Raw genomic sequence first — 20,607 nt, 5'->3', positions numbered from 1 at the left:
AGCCTGCACACATTACCATCACCACTGTCGGTAGGTGGCGCTGTCCTCTCACCTGATACTCTACCTGTATTGCAGGGACTGCTTTAGCACCACAACAATGTAGACGCTTCTTCACCTTCTTCACCTTCACCTAAATCAAGGTGTTTACTATGAGGCCCCAGAAATCCCTTAATTTAGAGCTGAAAAGGTGAAAATTAATTTCCCTTTTAATTGAAACATTAACATGAAGGTTTTGACAAATAATCAAGTGATTATGAGTTTAAGATGTTATTAAGGATTCTGATTTGTGTTAGAGCTGAAATTTTCAGGGATTCTTACTTAGTATTTAGGTGTTCAACAGGTTTAACCAATCAGTGGACAGTAATATTAAAAACACCTTAAACAAAGCAAATAAGCCATTAAAGTACCAAGACACATTGCAACACATGGTGTTGTCTGACAGTTATCCCTAGAAGTCCCATTCAAATAGTGTACTTACACCATTATTAATAGGTAAATGCAGATGTTTCACATTAAACCCCCCTTAGAAAGGGAGGTCTTCTGTCTTTGAGCTGCTGGAAGGTTTGTAACTGTGCAGACTTCGTCTGTGTTTGCAGCTAAAGAGATGAACCCGAGCGTAGCAGCGATCTCGGCTCTGGCTGTCCTCAGCATCCTGCTCATCAGCCTGCTGGTTCTGTTTCTGCTGGTCCTCCGCAAGAAGCATCTGCAGATGAGCAGGTACAAAACTACATTAGAACACCTCCACCAGGTACAAAACCCTCGATTCCTTCACCAGAATGATTCAAATGAATGGAATTAAGTTGTGTAGCTAGCAGGCTAAATGAAATAATGAAAGGACAGCTCACATGTCACGTGCTAACCTCAGTGTTGAGGTAGCAGAAGTGGGTTTGTTCTGCAGCCAACACCCTCCTAACTCATGTAGTTTCTAAGAGCGTCAAGAATTAATGTCACATTGTGTTCTTAGACACAGTGACTCTCAGTCTTCAGGAACATAAACCAGTTCCTGTTGTCCTGAACCAGCATGAAACACTGGATTTTTATGCCCAGCCACATGTTCGAACATCAGCTGGAGTCTCAGATATGTAAAGAGGCTGTTACCAGATTAGGGTATATGGTCAGATAGTGAGTGATGGTGGATTATTTTTATCCTTCACTTTAATCCTTTTGTTATGTGGTGACTTTCAGAGGATGTTTATCTCAGCGAAACAAAAGAGGGTTTTTTATTTGATTTACTCGAATAATTTAACATCAGAATTCACATAAAAACTATAAAGATCCTTGTTTGGTGCTTTGCCTTTATGACTCAGTGACATGTGGACATGTACACACAGGAAAGGAAAATAAATCGTATGACATGCAACGAGACGTCGAGCCAGAATCAAACCGGTACAAAACAAACACGACAAAAGTTTAACATTTTCAAGTCAATTACAAGTCAAGCCAAGTTTTTACCTTTTCAGGGCAAAATTCTGAGATGGTCACAATTTTCACTTTGTAAGTAGAAAACTCAAAATGATAAAATGTTAAGTGCAGATTCTGCATCGAGCCACACAGGAAGTCAGTCACAGGAACAGTGTAAAGAATCTGGTAAAATTTCAAAATAAGACACACTGTGCAGACTCCGGATCGTACATCAACCTCAATCTTGTGTTTGTTGTATCTTCCGTTTTTCTTTAACATAAGTATTTTTGTCATTTTAAATATTTTTGTCAGGATTGGGCTTCTGCACATGTGCACAAATTTATTCACTATGTTCAGAATGTGCTTTATGGGAACTCCAGCACAAGTCAACTCTTAACTTACTGTATCATGCTCAGTTTTTACTTTAGGTTTCAGTTATTTTCATGCTCATACATTACAGCTCACTTCCTCTTTTTACTGGTTACTCATCAAATATTTTCCACTTCCTCAGGCAGCTCTGGCCGCTGTTTTCACTCGCGTGACTTGTTTCTTGGTGTTTTCTGTTTCAGAGATTGTGGTGCAGAGACTTTTGTCAATTTTGCTTCGTTTGAAAGAGACGGAAAACTTCCCTATAACTGGTAGGATCCTCCTCCGTTTGTTTTTTCATCATCACAATAAAATATTCCAACAACGTCTGTAAATCAAATCTGAACCTGAGAGGATGAAACGGTTGAAGGTGGAAATGATTGAAACGCTTCACAGTCTGAGACCTGACTGGATGTTTTCTGAGCAGATTGGGGATCAGTAATCACGCATCCTCAGTTTGGATGTCAAATCCTGTCGCTGCAAACACCCTCGAAAGACCCAGAGTCAGATTAGCAGCCTGGCGGGGGATTGTGGTGCCAGATTAGGGATTTTAACATATAGTTACAGATTTTAGCTCGTCTGTGGCGCTTTAAGCAGCGAGCGGCGACGATGGTGCTGATGAGTCCAGTTCCCCTTTGCCTGCTTTGTTTGGAACATCTGAAATGGGGTGTGTGTTGATGGTGAAATCTCAGGATTTCCCTTAATCTCAGATTAAAGGGACAAAATGTTGCTTTCTGAGTAAAGTTCTACAAAACAAGAAATGACAATTCAGTCATTTATTCTTTGAAATTAGACTCTTTGAAAGGAAGAGGCCAAAATGTCTCCCATATCGTGGCTGATGGATCAGATTCAGTCCTTCACGTCCTTTTTATGACAAACACTCAGATTTGGAGATTAGTGATTAATATAACAGCTGAAAGACGGTCAGTTAAGGCAGAACCTTGGCTTCCATCTGCTGTTGTATTTGACTTTCCATCACTAAATGCACATGTCCGAGCGTCTTCTTACTGTGACGGTGGAGTTGTGTTTTTGCTTTGACTGTGCATGTCAGCAGACCTCGCTGTTCGATGTGTTGCAGCAGTGTGGATGTGATGACAGAAGGTGATGTCACCACTGATGCAGTTCAATGTGTAAAATCAAACATGTTCTTTGCACACCAAGTGCTCATTTCTATTTGGAAATGTCAGGTATTAAAGAATGAAGGTGACAATAATCTTAGTACTTTTCTTTATGCACCAACTCTGAAGCTCTTCATGTCAATAAAATCACTGAAAGGAGAAAAACAGTTAACAGCACTGTACCTGTTGTGTACAATATCAAGCTTATGGAAAGTGGAAAGCAGTTGAATCTTCCTGCCAACAATGATACGAGTTGTCTCGTTGCCTTCCAGTATCGACTGGAGAAAAATCGGCGTTAGATGTTGTGTAATATGTTAAACAGGTCAATGATGTATTTGGCAAAAATATTTTTATTTTTCTCAACAAATCTCAAGAAAAGACATAAAAGAAACTGTGTTTATCAATGTGGTGTACCTCAAGGCTTGATTCTAGGCCCGATTCTTTTCTCCACTTACATGCCTGTGCTTGAGAAGTAGGAATATTATATCCTTTCATGTGCATGCAGACAAAACTGTGCAAATACAAAAAGTATCAAACATACGACGCACTTCAAGACATTCTTCTTCTTCCCCAGACTCCAAAATTTATATAACTTAATTGATTAATTCCAATTTTTGTCATTGTTTCTCCAAAAGTATGTTACTTTCTTTCTTGTTACTGCATTTCTCTCAGCTAATAAAAGACCCATTACAATAAAAATTAGCATATCGAGATATTTTAATAAGCCCTTTTCTCCGTCCACAGAGTTGAGTACCATTTAAAATCTTTTATACTGATGCAGACACAGAAGCTGGTTTCATCACTGACACCAAAACAATACTTTTCTCAACATTTTAGAGAAAAATAAATGTTTTAGCTGCAAAAGTTTTTAATTTATTTAACAAAAGAAGGCAAAGTTGTCAAATGTTCAATGTTGTCTAAACACAAGCAGTTATATATGATGCTGAATACTGCTGATAGATCATTCAGTCTGTATCAAAAAACTGGAGGTCCGAGAGGTGTTTCCACTCTCCAGCGTCAGATTCAGGAACAGAAAGCTGAACCCTGGTGTGGAGGAAAAACAGATCCAAAGATGACGTCCTACATGTATCTGCATCAATGGGGTCATGACCCGAGCAACACAAATGTTAGAGATCATCAGGTTCGTTAAGGTGGCCGTCACGTGGTTTGACGTCACCATGGACTGACAACATGTGGACTGTTATACATGATGAGGGTCCTGGCTGAGTGTTGCATTGTGGGCCAGACCGGGAGGCCGCAGTGATGTCACAGACTCTGGCTGGAGGTTGTTAAATGAGACAGAGCAGCCATTGACGTCCAGCAGCAAACAGACTCCTGTTGTCCTCCAGAGAGACAACAGGACACTTTCTGAAAGGCTGCATGATGCATTAACTCTGTGTTCAGCACTAATGTGAAGCTCTCGACGCTCTGTGCCTCTTTACTAATGGAGCACCATGTTCTGTCCCCAACCTATCGCCCCCTGGTGTCTGTTTCTCTTAATTTTTTCTTGTGTGTGTTTTTATTATTTTTTATTTGAACCCCCTTCAGGCGAAGAAGCCTCTTTGCCTTCCTTACCCTACTGCCATCCTGCCTTTGGACTGACTATCTTTTGGCTTTTTATATTAATCCTTGGTAAGTAAGCAATTGCTGGCCAAAAACACTGCACTTCAGGGGCATGTCTTAGCGGAACCACAGCCCACAGTATTGATCAGAGACACTGTTTTACTCTCCATTTGAACCTAAGTGACCTCATTGCAGAGCCACCAGATCATCTCTGGATCCAGAACTAACGAAGTCTGGTCACATTCTATATTTTTCATGCTGTCAACAAATCCCATGAAAACACCAAAACCAACAATTCATGCACAGATGTGGTGTAACTCAAGGCTTGATTCTGGGTCCTTTTCTTTTCTCTGTTTGCATGCTTCCCCTTAATGAGTAGACAACTATATAGACTTTCATATTTAAGCAGATGATATACAGTCATCACTCCAAGCCAACTCCAGATACTCATGGTCTCAATGCCCTCAAATATTGATTTGAGGAAAACAAGTGTAAGATGTTGTGTAATTCTAAAACAGGATGAGGAGGTTGTATTTAGGCCAGTATGTTTATTATTAGAAACAAATCCCATGAAAAGAGTAAAGATGACACTGTTCACAGATGTGATGAACCTCAAGCTTCGACTCTAACATTCTCCCTTTTGGATAGAGAGTTAGTGGACGTATAGCATATTTTTGTTTTTGTACAGATGATATTTAACTCTATCTTCATGTGAACACTTGTGATGTTAGAAGAAGAAGATTCTCTATTGTCACGTAGTCATCCTCAGTACAGCGTAGTGAAATGTGTTCTCTGAGGGGCAGCCCAGTGACCACCGACCCAGAGCTGACCTCAGATACACAAGCATGAGGAAAACATGCAAACCCTGGGAATCAAACCAGTACTTTCGAGCCACGAGGCCACAGTGCTAACCACTTAGCTACCAGTCTGCTAGTTGTCTGGTTTCCTCCAAGTGGTTAGATTTTTGTTTCAAATATTTTACTTTTTTAAAGGAATAGCATGAAATTACCAAACAACACTGCCGTGGTATATCTCAAGGTGCAATTTTGGGCTCTTTTATTTAACATTGACATGCTCCCCACAGGACAGTCCCTGATGCTTCCCATGTTAAAGTTTGGGGATTAAGCTGTTAGGCTGCTTTTTATCAGAGGTGAAGAAGTTGTTTCAGTTTTCCAGGTAGGGGTCTTCAAGGACGAGGACTAACCAGTTGGTTTGGCAAATGCACGTCTGCTTACTTTGAACGGCAGTCCCAGGTGCTACAGTTGAGGATCCATTTATCCCGAACTCCTTCTTATGCAGACTTTGTGGATCTATAACACCTCCAAACTTCCTCCTTTGCCTCTGAGCCATCTCTGCCACAGCCACTAGAGGGAGCTGGTGCTGGCACTTGAACATAAACACAATGCTGAAATGACTAATGCTGTTGCTTTTCTGGGGAGGAGTCTTGACGTGGTTGACCTTCATGCAGCTCAGCACTAGCTCTATAGTTTACCTGTGGCTAGCAGTGCCCATCTTCTTGTTCTGCTGATTTCTTTATGATCAGATTGTCCCCTGTCCTGGAACTAACTGGTGTCCCTGGACATTACATCTGGTATTCCACAAGGCTCAGTTTTAGGCCCGTAATTTACACAAGCCATCAGACATCACTGGTTTATTTTTCTCACAGAGGAATCTTAAAAAAAGAACTACCATTTGATTTGACTCGAGTCATTAAAGTGATCAAACATGAACTTCTTAATCTTTTCAAACTACCAACAATTATATTTGTTTCTTTCATTCTTGCAGAAACTTTAATAACTTCAATAATAAAAGACAGTCCTGTCTGCAAATAGAATATTAGATGCCAGTTGACAAGCAGAACAAAGTTTATTCATTTTAGATTATAACAAGGGCCCTAAAACAGAGCCTTGTGAAACACCAGATTTAGAGAGGAGCTGAGTTAATTCCTCCCTATGTGACAAGGGTTCAAATGAACGAAAACACTTGATTTTCTGAAAACTCTAACTTGGTGTGTGTTGGACTGAGTCAGAATAAACCACAGTGTGTGTGCTCACGGTGATGAAGGAACATGTCAGCCAGAGTAACAGTGAGGCTCACTGATGTGTTTAAATGGAGCTCAATGGCTCAGAGAGCTATGAGGCTTTGATACACACAATACTCGTTAGATACATTCAGGTCATTCTGGATTGAGTCTGCACATGGGATTTGTTGACAAGAAGAAAACATAGAATATCACAAGACATAAATCTAAATGTAAAACACTTGAAAGCTGCATTTTGAGACAAAAAACGCTTTGAAGTCCAGGTTGATTCCAGCGGAAACAGGAAGTCAGCGACGATTTTTCTGACATGTTGAACTTTGTCTTGCAATGCTGTGCCTGTGGTTGAACTCTCAAAGTCACACTGACTCTGTTTCTACTAACATGGTGGATGTAGCATGATGCTAACTGTTGATGCTAACTATGGCTTTGCTCCATGTTTGGTGTTTGCATGCTGTCTGTCTTCCTCTTTTTGAGGGTTTCCTCTTCAGGAGTACACGTTCAGTATGTAGTGCTGCTTTTAGCGTATATTCTGTCTGACGTAGATGTCGTAGTGCATGTTGCTGGTTAAAGATGCTCCTCTGACTGTGTTACAGAGCTCAGAGCTGTAACACAGTCAGAGTGAATCTTTCAAGGACCAGATTTGACTCTCAGGATACAGAAGCATGAAGCGTAACAGATAAATTACAGTAAATGTAAAAAGGCTGCATGTTTGTATAAAACAAGTGACAGTTTTTTTTTTTAGATGATTTCAACGAATCACTGAGCATGACGTCGTTACTCTGATGTGATTTCATTAGTTATTTTAACACTGTTCCTGGGGTTCGACCGATCGATGGGTTCCATTCAGGCCTTTTGTCAAAGTCAATGGCTACGAAATTTCGCTTTCCATTTGTTCCATGATATATAACATTTTAAATTAATTTACAGTTTTTAAGTTAATGTATGAAAATTACTTTTAAAATTCAAATTAAATCTGAATTGACAAGTAACGTTCATAGTATTTACTGAATGAAATTGAAATGGACTTTATATTTTCATTTTCCAGTTGGTAGAAAATGTGCAAATTAAACTTGAAAATTAAAGTGAAATTTGAAGTCTGAAGTCTTTTGAATTCGAATGTAAAATGAAAAATTAAAATGAAAATTTCCATGATGTAAAGATAGTTATGTGAAAATTTCAACCAAAAACAAGCCAAATCATTTCGTCTTTCATTAGAAACCAGCTGAACCTGATACAAATATCCAGTTTGTATTCTAAGAATCGAAATGATAACTTACAAATAAATATGTAACACATTTTAAATTTTGTCATACAAAACACAGATAAATGGAAAGATTTAATTTGAACATTAGCAGCCATAGACTTCCATACATTTTGTTAAATCAGATCAGAAATAATATGTTCTCATTTAGTGCCTCATGATTGTACAGTTTGCATTTTTTATGGACAAAACTGAATATCTGTGGATTTCTGAGTTGATTCAACTCAGAAATTAAAAATGTTTAAACCTGAAGGTGAGTTGAACCATCAGGTTTAAACATTCTGAATGACAAAACATGGTGACGATCAACAAATTAATTCTAAAAATCTGAACTTTTATTAGGAATTTAAATACTGTATCATCATCAATAAAGGTTCTAAAAACCCACATTGGTCAAACCCTAACATCTGCACATCTGGAGGGTGTGAACTGTGGAGTAGGATCACTGTGATACAGTGCAGAGTAAGATGTAATTCAGTTAGTGACTGGATGGTTGTCAGTTATCAACATGTTTGTATTTTATAGGAGCAAGACAGCGTTAAAGAAACGGAAGCTAACAAGGTAACAAGACTAAACAAGAACATGTGGCGCTGTCTGTATTTATTTATTTAGTGTGTGTGTGTGTGTATGTGTGTGTGTGTGTGCTGCCATCGCACTAAATACAGCCTTCAGCCAGAGCGAGAACATCCAAACAGTTTAATCCAGCAGATTAAAGTGAAACTGAGACAGACAAACAGACAGATGGACGGATTGGACAATAATACTGTAAATAGACACAAGATTAATAATCAGTCTTGTATTCACTGATGTTAAAAGTGGAGAGTTTTCGTTGTCCTTGATGTGAATTTAAAGGTAAATGACCATCAGGAGACGTCTCGTCTCGTTAAAATGTGAAAACATCGTCAGTGAATTTCATGGAAATGTGATTTTGTGAGTGGACGTTTGTTTGTGTGTCTTTGCTCCTGAACTCGAACCTTCGTCACGTTCATGTCTGTATTTCTGACACTCTCATGTCTTGTTTCAGTCCTGTGCAGCTGGACGACTTCGACACATACTTCAAAGAAATGAGCAAAGACTCGGCCTACAAGTTCTCTCTGCAGTTTGAGGTAAAAGTACTTCACAGCTGGTGTTTTTCTACTGACGCCTCGCACACACTAACACTGCTGTATTATTTCTGCTGCATCATCATGAAAAACAGAAAACCAATAAAAAAAGAAAAACACAAAAGTTATTTATATGGAGCCTTTCAAAACAAAAGTTGCAAACCACCTCAAAATAAAAGCATTTAGCATTAAATGCAAAAAAAACATGAATTAGAAAGTCTGAGTTGTTGTTTCAAGGCCGGTTTTCGTTTAACTGATCAAATTCACTTTTAGTCGTTTCTTCGTTCATTAACAGACGCAGTGAATTCTGCAGCTGTCTGACAGATGTTGTTTTTCAGGAGCTGAAGAGTGTCGGTCTGGATCTTTCCCATGATGCAGCAGACATGCCCGTCAACAGGCCGAAGAACAGATACACCAACATCCTCCCCTGTGAGTCACTGTCAGCAAAGCATCATGGGTGAAACCCCAAACTGTCTGAAACACATTTATACCTTTATTTCATTCGTTTGTTTCGTATATGTTCAATATTCACTCAAACAAGTCAGGCAGAATCTACTGATGAGAGCAGTCAGCACGGAACATGTTGATGCTTGTGTTGTTGTTTCTGTTGTTTTTGTTCATGTTTGTGTTGTTGATGATCATAATTGTGTTGCTGTGTTGTTGTTTCTGTTGTTTTTGTTCATGTTTGTGTTGTTGATGATCATAATTGTGTTGCTGTGTTGTTGATTCTGTTGATGTGATTTTGTTTGTGTTGATATTTGTGTTGATGTTTAAGTGGTTGTTGCTGATCTTTGAGTTGATGTTCGTGTTGTTGTTTACATTGTTTTGTGATGTTGTTTGTGTTATTGTTTGTGTTGCTGTTGCTGCTTTGAGTTTGCTTTGGCTGCGTCACATAGAGAACTTGAAATCTTTTGAAATTTCCCTGCAGATGACTTCAGTCGGGTGAAGCTGATCTCGATGCACAACGACGAAGGTTCAGACTACATTAATGCCAACTACATACCAGTGAGTTTCACTGAAGGGACAGAGAGTATTTCTACACTGCAGTATTACTTTTACTTCAGTAATAGATGTGAGTACTTCTTCCCCGCTGCTTGCAGCCAACAGACGATGATGAAGAAGAGAAAGAGCTGAAGTGAATGAACTCAAAGCTAACCTGCTTCAAGTTCCATCATCCATCTGTGTTCTGTTGCTCCTCGGTCATTCATGTGTGTGTTGGTTCTGACAGTAGCAGTGGATGTGTGTGTGATCTGCAGGGCTACAAACACGCTAAAGAGTACATCGCCACTCAGGGGCCGCTGCCCGAAACCCGCAATGACTTCTGGAAGATGGTTCTGCAGCAGAAATCTCCCATCATCGTCATGCTCACACAGTGTAACGAACGGCGGAGGGTGAGTCTCTGATTACTGCAAGTACAAGTACTGCACTTAAGTACAAATCTGAGGTACTTGGAATAGAATAATTGAAAAATAGTTGAAAATGAGCTCCACTTCAACAAACTCCAGCAGTAAAATCCTGCTTTTACATGAATGAGTCACAATAATCCAATGAGATCATGTTTAACAGAATAAGCATCGTGTGATGAAATGTCACGTTGTGTTTTCAGCTGTTCTGCAGCTTTAATTCGTACGTTATGATGTTTGAGTGTAACAGTGAATTTATTTATTAATACATATTGTGTGTTTCCAGGTGAAGTGTGATCACTACTGGCCATTCACAGATGAGCCTGTGATGTATGGAGAGATCAGTGTTGAGATGCTGTCTGAATCTGAGTCTCCAGAGTGGACCATCAGGAAGTTCAGACTGGGATATGTGAGTACCAGTTTCTCAACCACAGGATCGGGGGTCCGGGTCCACCATCAACCACCAGAAGCTGCTCTAAGAATATTAGCATCCTGTTACATTCATGTAGTTTCTGTAAGATCAGATGTTTGTGTCCCCCTGCAGGCTGATGAGAGTCAGGACGTCCTCCACCTGAACTACACCTCGTGGCCGGATCACGGCGTCCCCACTGTCAACGCCATTGAAAGCATCCTGCAGTTTGTCCACATCGTCCGTCAGCAGGCCAACAGGACCAAAGACCCCATCATAGTCCACTGCAGGTCAGGATGGGGCTCTGTAGAGAATGCAGTTCCTGAAGCTGACAGTATGCTAGCATGCAGCGCATCTGTAACGTTTATTATAGATCAGAAAACAACTCATGGATAAGACTACTTTCTTATTCTCAGATTTTTACTACCACTGAGGTAGAATTTGTCCTGAGGGTGGTGCTGGAGGAAACACCTTGTTTCCTAAATCAACAGCATTTATCTTCTGTACGGTGGCTATTTTAGGACATCTCAGGTTCAGCTTTGGGTTCCCTTTGAATTGGTGCTGTCCAGTTTTTTATAACTCTCACTTTATTTAACTATATCTGCAGTCATGGGACAAACAAGGCTCCATGTATGCCTCAAGTAGACACCGTTAACTCATCCTTAGCAATTTAGCTTGATTGAAGCAGCTATCGTGCAGTAGCTCACCAACTAGCCCTTCAAAGTAGTCATTACATTATCCCAGCTTGGGATAAATAAAGTATATCTATCTATCTATCACGTCACCAAACTTACACAACTTCCTGTTTCTTGAGGACATGAATTAATTTTCCTGCATCACTTCCTGGTCTGACTGGGTGCTAAGGCCGACTTTGTCAGGTTCAGCCGTGCTTTGGGCTACATGCTAATGTTAACATGCCAAAGTGTTGATGTTAGCTATTGCTAAAGTTAACATTTATAGATCTACTAGAGGTGAACATGATTAGTTTAGAATGTGAAACACGTTTACATCCATACCATGGTAGTATGCTGACATTTGTGTCAAAAAACTTTAGCATAGCAATGTACTACTTTTAGTACATTAGCATGTTAGCATGCCTGTCATGTAGTATACAGTATTTGTCATGTTAGTATGTTTGCATTCAAGAGTTAGCATGTTAGCCTTCTTGTAGTAAGTGTTTTATTTAGCATCAAGCATGATCAATACTGGATTTTTGAATCATATCATGTTAACATGTGTACAGTTAGCATGTTCACTTGATAATATTTACTGTTGTAAGTGTAAAAACGCAACATTTAGTATATTAATATGCTAATCAGTACATTAGCGCACCTGCAGATAGCATTTTACCAACTATTAGAAGTTTAACACACTGCATTTATCGTGTCAGTAAATTAACAGGATATGACAGTTAACACGTAGCATTTAGCATCAAAGCCTGTAACACTAACAGGAATCTACGTATTATAAAGGAAAGAAGCCAGATGAACGTGAGTGTGAGCAACAATATCCACAAAAAATCCAAAGTTTTAGGTTAAACAAGTCAATCTAAGCACAACTAGCTTCATTATTAGCTACTGTTTTATTTATTATTATTACACTTGTGATCAGACTTCCACTGTAAAATTACCAGGAAGGGAACGTGTAATGTGTTGATTTACAGGGTCCGTTTTACATGAACGCTGAAACGTTCAGAACCAAATCAGAGACACTGAGTCACAGAGCAGGAAGTCGAGATCACATCCTGACAGCTAACAGCCATAAAAATGCTATTATACCGATGATGTCATGTCCATTATGGTGTTTTTGACTCCCGTTGGTTGGCGTCGTGACTCCTGGACCGTGTCGATCTGATAATAACAGCAGGGGTTTGATGACGGTCTGTCTGTGTCTGTGGTTCAGTGCTGGAGTCGGCCGGACGGGGACGTTCATCGCTCTGGATCGTCTGATGCAGCACATCAGAGAACACGAGTTTGCAGACATCCTGGGCATGGTGTCGGAGATGCGATCACACCGTCTGTCCATGGTCCAGACTGAGGTGAACACACACACTGCATCTCTCTCTACACTTTCCAGAACACACAGTGTTTCCAGACCTGAACTTGGTTTGTTCAGGTCTGGGCCTGAAGAAGCCAGAAACATCCAAGATCAGACCTCCATGCATTCTCCGCCTAGCTGCTAACAGCTGCTGAGTTCGCTCATCAGTTTCCCAGAATGCAAAGCACAGCTGGCTACAGGAGCCTGTGTTGCTCAAACTTAATTCCCACCACCGATGAACCGCTCCAGACCACTTCCTCTAGTGCAGGGGTGTCCAAACTTTTTGCAAAGAGGGCCAGATTTGGTAAGGTGAAAATGTGTGGGGGCCGACTATTTAGCCTGACATTCTTTGAACCATTAACATTAAATACAAATTAACTTTTTGGGATTTTTTTAATTACAAATGGCATACTTTTACTTTTACATTTTTTTTTACATTTAGGTTTTTACCGAAATCACAAACCACAAAAAATTAAGAAAACTATCAAGGATATCTAAGTTCATGTGAAACATTACATATTATATGCTCACTGTAGGAACAGTGCTGAAAACAAAACAATGATCACTGCATATTCAAACTGTGATTTTGACCATCACAAAAAAATTAATTAACTGAGATTTAAGAATTTATTCAACTCAGAGGACTTAACAAAAATCTTGCCTGCACTAATGTGAAGGGTGATACTGGGATCTTGACTGCAGTATGTAGTCCAGGTCTGGCTCAAGAGCAGTGGTTTTGATGCGCAAGACGTCACGCAGGTGAGAGTCACTCAGTCTCGTCCTCATGCGGCTCTTGTTAATGTTCATAACGGAGAATGTCTTCTCGCACATGTATGTGGAGCCAAACAAGCTCAGCATTTTCTTAGCAAATGTCCGAATTGCTTGGAACCTGCCTTCATCCAGCTGGCGGTAGAAGTTGACAAGAGGGAGCTGTTGGTGCCGACTGCGATGCTCGGCGTCACACTGCAGCTCAATGAGCTCCAGTTGCAGGTGGTCTGGAGCGTCATCAGGGTCCACGGAGAAAGGAGAGGAAAAAAGCGTGATCTCCTTTTCAATAGCTGCAAAGTCCCGAAAGCGCTGCTGAAACTCCTCAACCAGAGATGAGATGTCTGCTGCATACTTTGTCATTTGCGCACTGATATTGATCTGTGGGAAACTGGTCACAATTTCCTGCAGCGACGGGAAATGTGCGGTATTGGGCTGCGCCTGTGACAGGTGTCTTTGGAAAAGTAGCAGCTTGGTCCGAAAGGCTTTGATGTGTGAATACAGTTGGCTTACCACTGCATTTTGCCCTTGAAGGCTTGTGTTCAGCGCATTCAGATGTCGCGTTATGTCAACTAAAAATCCCAAATCAGCCAGCCAAACAGGATCATTTAATTGTGGCATGGGTTGTCCCTTTTTAGTCAAGAATTGTCCAATTTCCTCCCTGAGAGAGAAGAAGCGCTGCAGCGCGGACCCCCGACTGAGCCACCTTACGTCGGTGTGATACAAAACATCTCCGTATTCAGCCTGGATGTCGAGAAGAAACTGTTGAAACTGGCGGTGGCACAGCGCTTTGGAGCGAATATAATTAATAGTCTTTATCACCGGTTTCATAACATTATCATACTTCAAATATTTGGCACAGAGAACTTCTTGATGAATAATACAGTGGAGTTTAATGGCGCTGCCTCCTTCTTCGCTGACTTTGTTACAGACAAGGCTTGATAATCCACTCCGCTCGCCAGCCATGGCAGGTGCGCCGTCCGTAATAATCCCGGTGACTTTATTCCACTGTAGTTTCATGTCATCTACGGTGGAACAAACAGAAACAAATAAATCCGTTCCTCTTGTTTGGCCCTTCAGACTCTGGAGGTCCAGAAGCTCTTCACTCACGTTCATGTCATTGTCCACTCCTCTTAAAAAGATCAGTAACTGAGCGGTGTCGGACGCATCCGTGCTTTCATCGCACGCTAACGAGACAAAGTCAAACTCAGTTCCTTTTGCCTCTAACTGTCTCTTAATATCTAATGAAACGTCTTCAATTCTCCGTACCACAGTATTACGAGCCAGGCAAATATTGGCAAACTCTTGCTTCTTCGCGGGACAATTTTTCTCAACCATTTTCATTACACAGTCTTTAATAGATTCACCCTCAGTGAAAGGTTTGCAGTGCTTTGCAATCAGCGTTGCCACTTCGTAGCTTGCCTTTGTGGCATTTTCATTTGACTCACGGGCTCTCGTGAAAAAGCTTTGCTGTGCCGTTAAAACAGCTTCCAGTTGCTTCACTTTTTCACTGCGTTCGTTCCCAGTTAGCTTGTCGTAGCTAGCATGTTTCGTCTGGTAGTGCCTCTTGATGTTGAATTCCTTGAAAACAGCCACAGTCTCTTGGCAAATTAGGCAGACACAGTTGTTTCGTATTTCAGTGAAAAAATACTCAAATTTCCACTTGTCCTGGAAGCGGCGGCCCTCGCGGTCAACTTTCCTTTTTTTGTTTACAGTCGCCATGTTAGAAATGGGCTGGGCTGAAACGATCACGCAAGGCCAAGGGTCACGGCGGCCAGAGTGCGGCCACAGGGCTACTGCCATCTTCTGGTGAAATGACAAATAGCTTTTTGTACACATGTATTTTATACTGTGGTCAACAGTGCTGGCGGGCCGCATATTATTGATTTCATGATAGAGGCCGCGGGCCGGTAAAAAATTGTCCACGGGCCGCAATTGGCCCGGGGGCCGGACTTTGGACATGTCTGCTCTAGTGGGTCTCTGTGGTTGTTTTAGTCCACACATGAGTTCACATCAGCTCAGATGAATCAAACCAAGATGTAAAGTGAGTCAATGGGCGTGAAAACGTTCGTAGAAGTTGAAATGAAGCAGAACGTTTGCGGCATGACGCTCTGACCGGCGGAGCTTTCTGGTCTCTGCAGGAGCAGTACGTGTTCATCCATCAGTGCATCCTGCTGATGTGGCAGAAGAAGAAGCAGCAGTCCATCACCTCTGACGTCATCTACGAGAACGCCAGCAAGACATAATGATGGAGGCTCCTCCAGACGTGAGTCCACGCGCTCTTCTTCTTCTTTTTCTTCTTCGTTTCCTTTGAACAAACTCAGAATATTCAGTTTCTGTTAGAAACACTGCAACAAACAGGAACTAACAAGAAAACACTTTTCCTTTGACTCCCGGTATGATCGTGTTTTATCGGTATAAAAACAGGTAATAAATGACTAGAACAAAGAGTTTATTAAGTGGAGGCTGCTGTAGAAACAGCTGTGATAATATAAAATGTCTTCAGGAGAAGTTCTAACATTGATTGATTACATGTTTATATAATCGATCAGATTAACAGGGGGAGTTAAGTACAATGTTACTGGGAAGTCTTTACTTTTACTAATCTGCAGTTTCCCAATCATTTTCTAATATTTTCAAAGGTTTCCAGAACTCTTTAATGTTATACTATAGAATAATTTATTATTCTCCATCTGTGTTCAGTCAAAACTGAAAAATCACTTTTACTAAACCCCTTTTCCTTGTCTTGCAGGCTGCAAACTCACCCAACCTCCTGTGCTTCAGGCATCCATTCTCTGCAGAAGAAGATCCGCTTCATCATCAGTGTCTAAAAACAAACAGCAGAACATCTCGACGGCACAAGAAAAAAAATCCAGTTTTTTTTGTTGAATTGGTGTTAAAGCATGGATGGAGATTTGCCTTAAGGAGCCTTCACTGACTGACCAACATGTTGAACCACAGCCTGCCCTCTGAATTGGACTGATTCACGTCAACGTGGGGTGGGTGGAGCCGGAGGAGCGTTAACGAGCTCCGTCCTGCGATTGGATGTCTACACTGCGTCCGTCCTCGTTCGGACGACGTGAGGCGACGAGTCGGTGGAACTGAGTCAGCAGTTTTTCATTTGATTTGTTTTTAATCTCAGGAGTAGCTGAAAAACCAGCAAGCACACTGGCCTCTTCTTCCACTTCCGACGTCATGTATCATTCGTTAGTTTTTAGTGTTTTGCATCGTTAAAAGTGTTCACCTCTCCGCAGCGTGCAGCTTTCCTGGCTTTTTATGACGCAGGAGTCGTAGATCGCAACGTGACGCACTGCCAGACAAAGCGAACAGAACGGGACTATAACATGTGAAGTATTACAAACACAACTGCTCTAACATGCTAACTAACTGCCAGGACTGCTGCACAGACGATTTGCACCGGAAGAACCCAGCAAGCATTCGACGAAGGAGCCAGTTTTGGAAAATGAGCACAAAATTTGTGTTTCGGCCTGTTGAAGCTGATTTTTAATTGATTAGTTAACGAACAGTCGTCATGCTGGAGGAACTTAACGTTTCTGTCCCGGTTGAGCTCCGTCAAAACTTATTTGTGTCGCCTCGTTGAAAAATGAGCACATTTGTGCTGCTGTTCCCGATTTCAGCTTCAACACTTCAAAGAAAGTTTCAGCAGAAAAGGATTTTGGTACTAATTTCACTAAATGCTGCTGGACTACTTACGACGTCCGAACTTTTTACTCCGTCTGTGAAATCCACCTTTAAACGTCTGAATGTTTGCTGGGTCTGCACAAGAACTAAAGGGCACAAAAGCAGTCGAAGGGGCCGAACGCCTTTCTGTGGAAACACGAGTGCCTCACATCGCTGTCCCGATGCTGTCGGGCGCGTCGAGGCCGGTTTAGAGACCGTGGTCGTAGAGCTGTAGTTTGTATTTGCACTGAGGCCTCGGCGCCGCCCGACCTGCCGACAGAAGAAGGGAAGACTTCCTGCCGCTGCTGCTTCTGACCCGGCAGGACTCACTCTGCCGCGACGCTCGGTACTCGCCCGTCTTTCTGACGGAGGATCTCCGTCTGAAGATTAACTTTCGACCAGCGGAGAGGTTTTCACCCTCGGAGGGTTGCGATCTCATCGGCTGCAGCAGCGCTGTGGAGACAAACAGCAGAAAAATGGATCATCGCTGACAGTATCTGAAGACAGAAGAGAGGCTGCCAAAACCACCACGAAATGAAATCAAGATCTGGAGTTTCCCTTCAGAGCCCGTCTGAGGCCACAGGCACCATTTCAGTATCTTTCTTCCATGAAATGATCAACACAGAAAGCTGCAACTGTAATTCATGAGAGAAAAACTGCCCTGAAACGTAACCGAGCCTCAAGAGCAAACACAGAAAACAGTTTGTTATAGTTGCCCAAAGTTTGGCCTTTGGTACAGAACTGTGGATTCTTTTATTAATCCCCAAATTTTGTCAAAAATATCCACTGAGGTCAGAGCCGAAGCCCAAAGGTTTTAGATTATAGAGCCCAAATTTAATAGAACATTTGGGACAGCAACCCAAATACCAAGAAACAGAGCTTAGATCACAAACGTTTCGAAAGGAATTTCTAAATTTGTGTCAGAAAATTTGGTATTCAAGTATAAATTTTACTTAAATGCCAAAGCGTGAAATGAACATGAGGCTAAACTTTAAACAGATTTCCATTGGAAGAGTTTGGTTTTACATCCTTATGATTTTACTATTATAACTATTAAAATTTGGCAAAGTGCCCCAAAGATTCATACACATGCAGTTTGGTTACCACCCAAAAATTTTTGTTTTATCTCAAAATCTGACGCAAATCTGTTCTGATCGCAGAACGTGGTTTAACATTCCCAAAGATCACGTTCTCAAAGTTCTCCTCCTCATTCTCCTCCATTATCTGCTCTACTTCCATTTACTGTCAATCATTTTTGTGATTTGGGTTCATTTAGGGATAAAATGACCAAAATGACAGAAAGATGTTTTGAAACTTTTGGCGTTAACAGAATCAGTGAAAACATTAAAAACTTAAAATCATTGAAGAAGTGAACGCTGTGGCTCGGCTGCGTATCTGTCTTCAACACAACGATCAAATCTTTTCCTGCAGCATCGCGTTCGTTATCAGATCAACAGTTTTTTCTGTCTTTGTACTGAAGGACAACAGAAAGCGTTTGTCTCTTCCTTCTGACTGTAGAGAAAGTCTTCGCAGCAGGTGAGCGGTCGACCTCGACTTTTACACTCAGTTCAGGATGTGAAAGGTGTCGTCAGAATAACAGCCGAGAGCCGAGCGGCTTCTTTTCTCTGACACGTTAAAGCTCCAGTAAAATATTCACTCTGATTTTAACTGTTTCTACATCGGTTCTGCCAGTGGGAGGGAATAAAACACCAAAAAGCAACAAGCGATCAAGGTTTGTTTTTTTTTTTAATCTCGTCAGCCGCATGCAAATTTTACCTTTAAAAAAAACAAAATTAAACGTATACACAATAAAAACTCATCACATTCAGATTCACCACAGCTTTAATTACAGCCAGGGAAAGTTTTCATCTTGTTACTAATTTGGAAAAAAAAAACTTTTGGATTCCTACTTTAGTTTTCATTTTAACATCAAAATTTGATCCAGCGCCCAAAAAACGTACTAAAAGGAAAAGCTGCTTCTGACGGCTGTTTCTGTTATTTTGACCACACCTTGTATCCGATTTGTAAAAAGAAAAAAAAGGAAAAATCCATGAATGTGTGTAAAAAGGCCGTTGGACACTAAAATGATCCGTCATTGTGGCCTTGTGGTTGGGACACCTGAAGTCTTTACCTGTTGGTCGGTTCGGTCGCCACTCGATCTGAAATAGGTTCCATTTCACTGTTAGATATCAGATGTACTGTACATACTACTACTGCTTAACTATTCTGTTTCTACTCGTCATTACAGAGTAATTCTTGTGGAAATGTTGCTTTAGAGGTTTGTTTTTGAAAAGTTGTTGTATATGTGAATCATTACCTGAGCCAGAAGTCCTCTCATCACTACGACAGTTGGCTTTTCGGACGTTTGGGGGTTCGGCTGTCGGGAAAACGTCGCGTGGACTCGCTTCGGTACGACTGTCAAACAAAATGTCCAAGACAAACAGTGAAAGTATGAAAGCTCAGCACTGTACACTCTTCTACAATTCTTTCTCTTGCTTAGTGTGTGTCCAGTCCAACTTGTACGTCATTGGTGCCATTCTCGTGCATTGTGTCACTTAAAATTTGAGGGATGATCGTGAACTCGGATCATTGTCACAGAGTTTTAATGTGTGTGTGTTGGAATAAAATAAAATGTTGCAGTTACATTTATCATGTTTCAGTTTCTGTGTACAAACTACAAAACGTCAATTCAAACAGGACCTGCGGTAAAACTACGAGCGACTCAAGTCCTGAATCCTGAATCAAGACAACATCTCAGTGCAACATTCTGGGCAGCACTAAGGGTGGTTTCTGTCTCTTCCTCATTGGTGGTCTACATACGTCTATCTACTTAATCTACTTAACTTAAATTTATTTTACTAGTTTATTCCATCTTGTTAAAGATACTACAGTTATTATTAGTACACTTCTACTCACTCATATTTTAAGTGTTTCATTAAATCTGTTACGATCCCAAAATCAGTTATAACTTGAGTCACTGCTACAAACACAGAAAGCCTGTTTTTCACACTCCTCATATATTAATTTGTATTAATCAAAAAGAAATGTTTGACAGTCGAGTGTAATGAGTCGTAGCAGCACAGCGAGCTACTCGTCATAATAAACCGACAATCACATCTGACAGCGACGCCTAATGCACAGTCCTGTGCTTTAGCTGCATAAGCTAACATAACATTAGCTTTACAGACTGAATCCTGAAGGTCTCAATTCAAAACTTTCATGGTTAAAACCTTAAAATGATGATAATGTGACAGAAATATTAACTTGAATATTCTCACAACTCTTCATTTACACTTAACAGCTACTGAGCTACCCACTAGCTAGCTAGCTAGCTGTCTGCCATTTAATACATTTGTCTGAACTGGTGAATTTGTAATTGTAGTGTATCATAATTAATGACTCACTTGTGCTGATTATATTATTAAATGAAAAGTGAAGCTCACCGTTCAGTCGAGTCAT

The 20,607-nt window shown here is 40.9% G+C and overlaps 1 protein-coding gene across 1 annotated transcript in view; it reads left to right on the top strand.

Moving 5' to 3' along the window:
* Positions 1-19,784, top strand: part of ptpro (protein tyrosine phosphatase receptor type O) — a 20,877-nt gene extending 1,093 nt beyond the window's left edge. The window contains exons 2-15 of the mRNA XM_041963798.1: positions 1-30; positions 597-717; positions 1,971-2,039; positions 4,434-4,517; positions 8,276-8,311; positions 8,775-8,856; positions 9,192-9,282; positions 9,782-9,858; positions 10,110-10,244; positions 10,543-10,665; positions 10,801-10,955; positions 12,568-12,703; positions 15,609-15,733; positions 16,220-19,784. The exon at positions 1-30 is cut by the window's left edge and continues 109 nt beyond it. Of these exons, the coding sequence (XP_041819732.1) occupies positions 1-30; positions 597-717; positions 1,971-2,039; positions 4,434-4,517; positions 8,276-8,311; positions 8,775-8,856; positions 9,192-9,282; positions 9,782-9,858; positions 10,110-10,244; positions 10,543-10,665; positions 10,801-10,955; positions 12,568-12,703; positions 15,609-15,713 (1,244 nt within the window). The 3' untranslated portion in view covers positions 15,714-15,733; positions 16,220-19,784. The remainder of the gene's footprint in view (positions 31-596; positions 718-1,970; positions 2,040-4,433; positions 4,518-8,275; positions 8,312-8,774; positions 8,857-9,191; positions 9,283-9,781; positions 9,859-10,109; positions 10,245-10,542; positions 10,666-10,800; positions 10,956-12,567; positions 12,704-15,608; positions 15,734-16,219) is intronic.
* The last annotated feature ends 823 nt before the right edge of the window (positions 19,785-20,607 follow it).

Source organism: Chelmon rostratus, chromosome 22 (assembly GCF_017976325.1).
Source record: "Chelmon rostratus isolate fCheRos1 chromosome 22, fCheRos1.pri, whole genome shotgun sequence".
NCBI lineage: Eukaryota > Metazoa > Chordata > Actinopteri > Chaetodontiformes > Chaetodontidae > Chelmon > Chelmon rostratus.
This window is presented reverse-complemented; position numbering and strand designations above follow the sequence as displayed.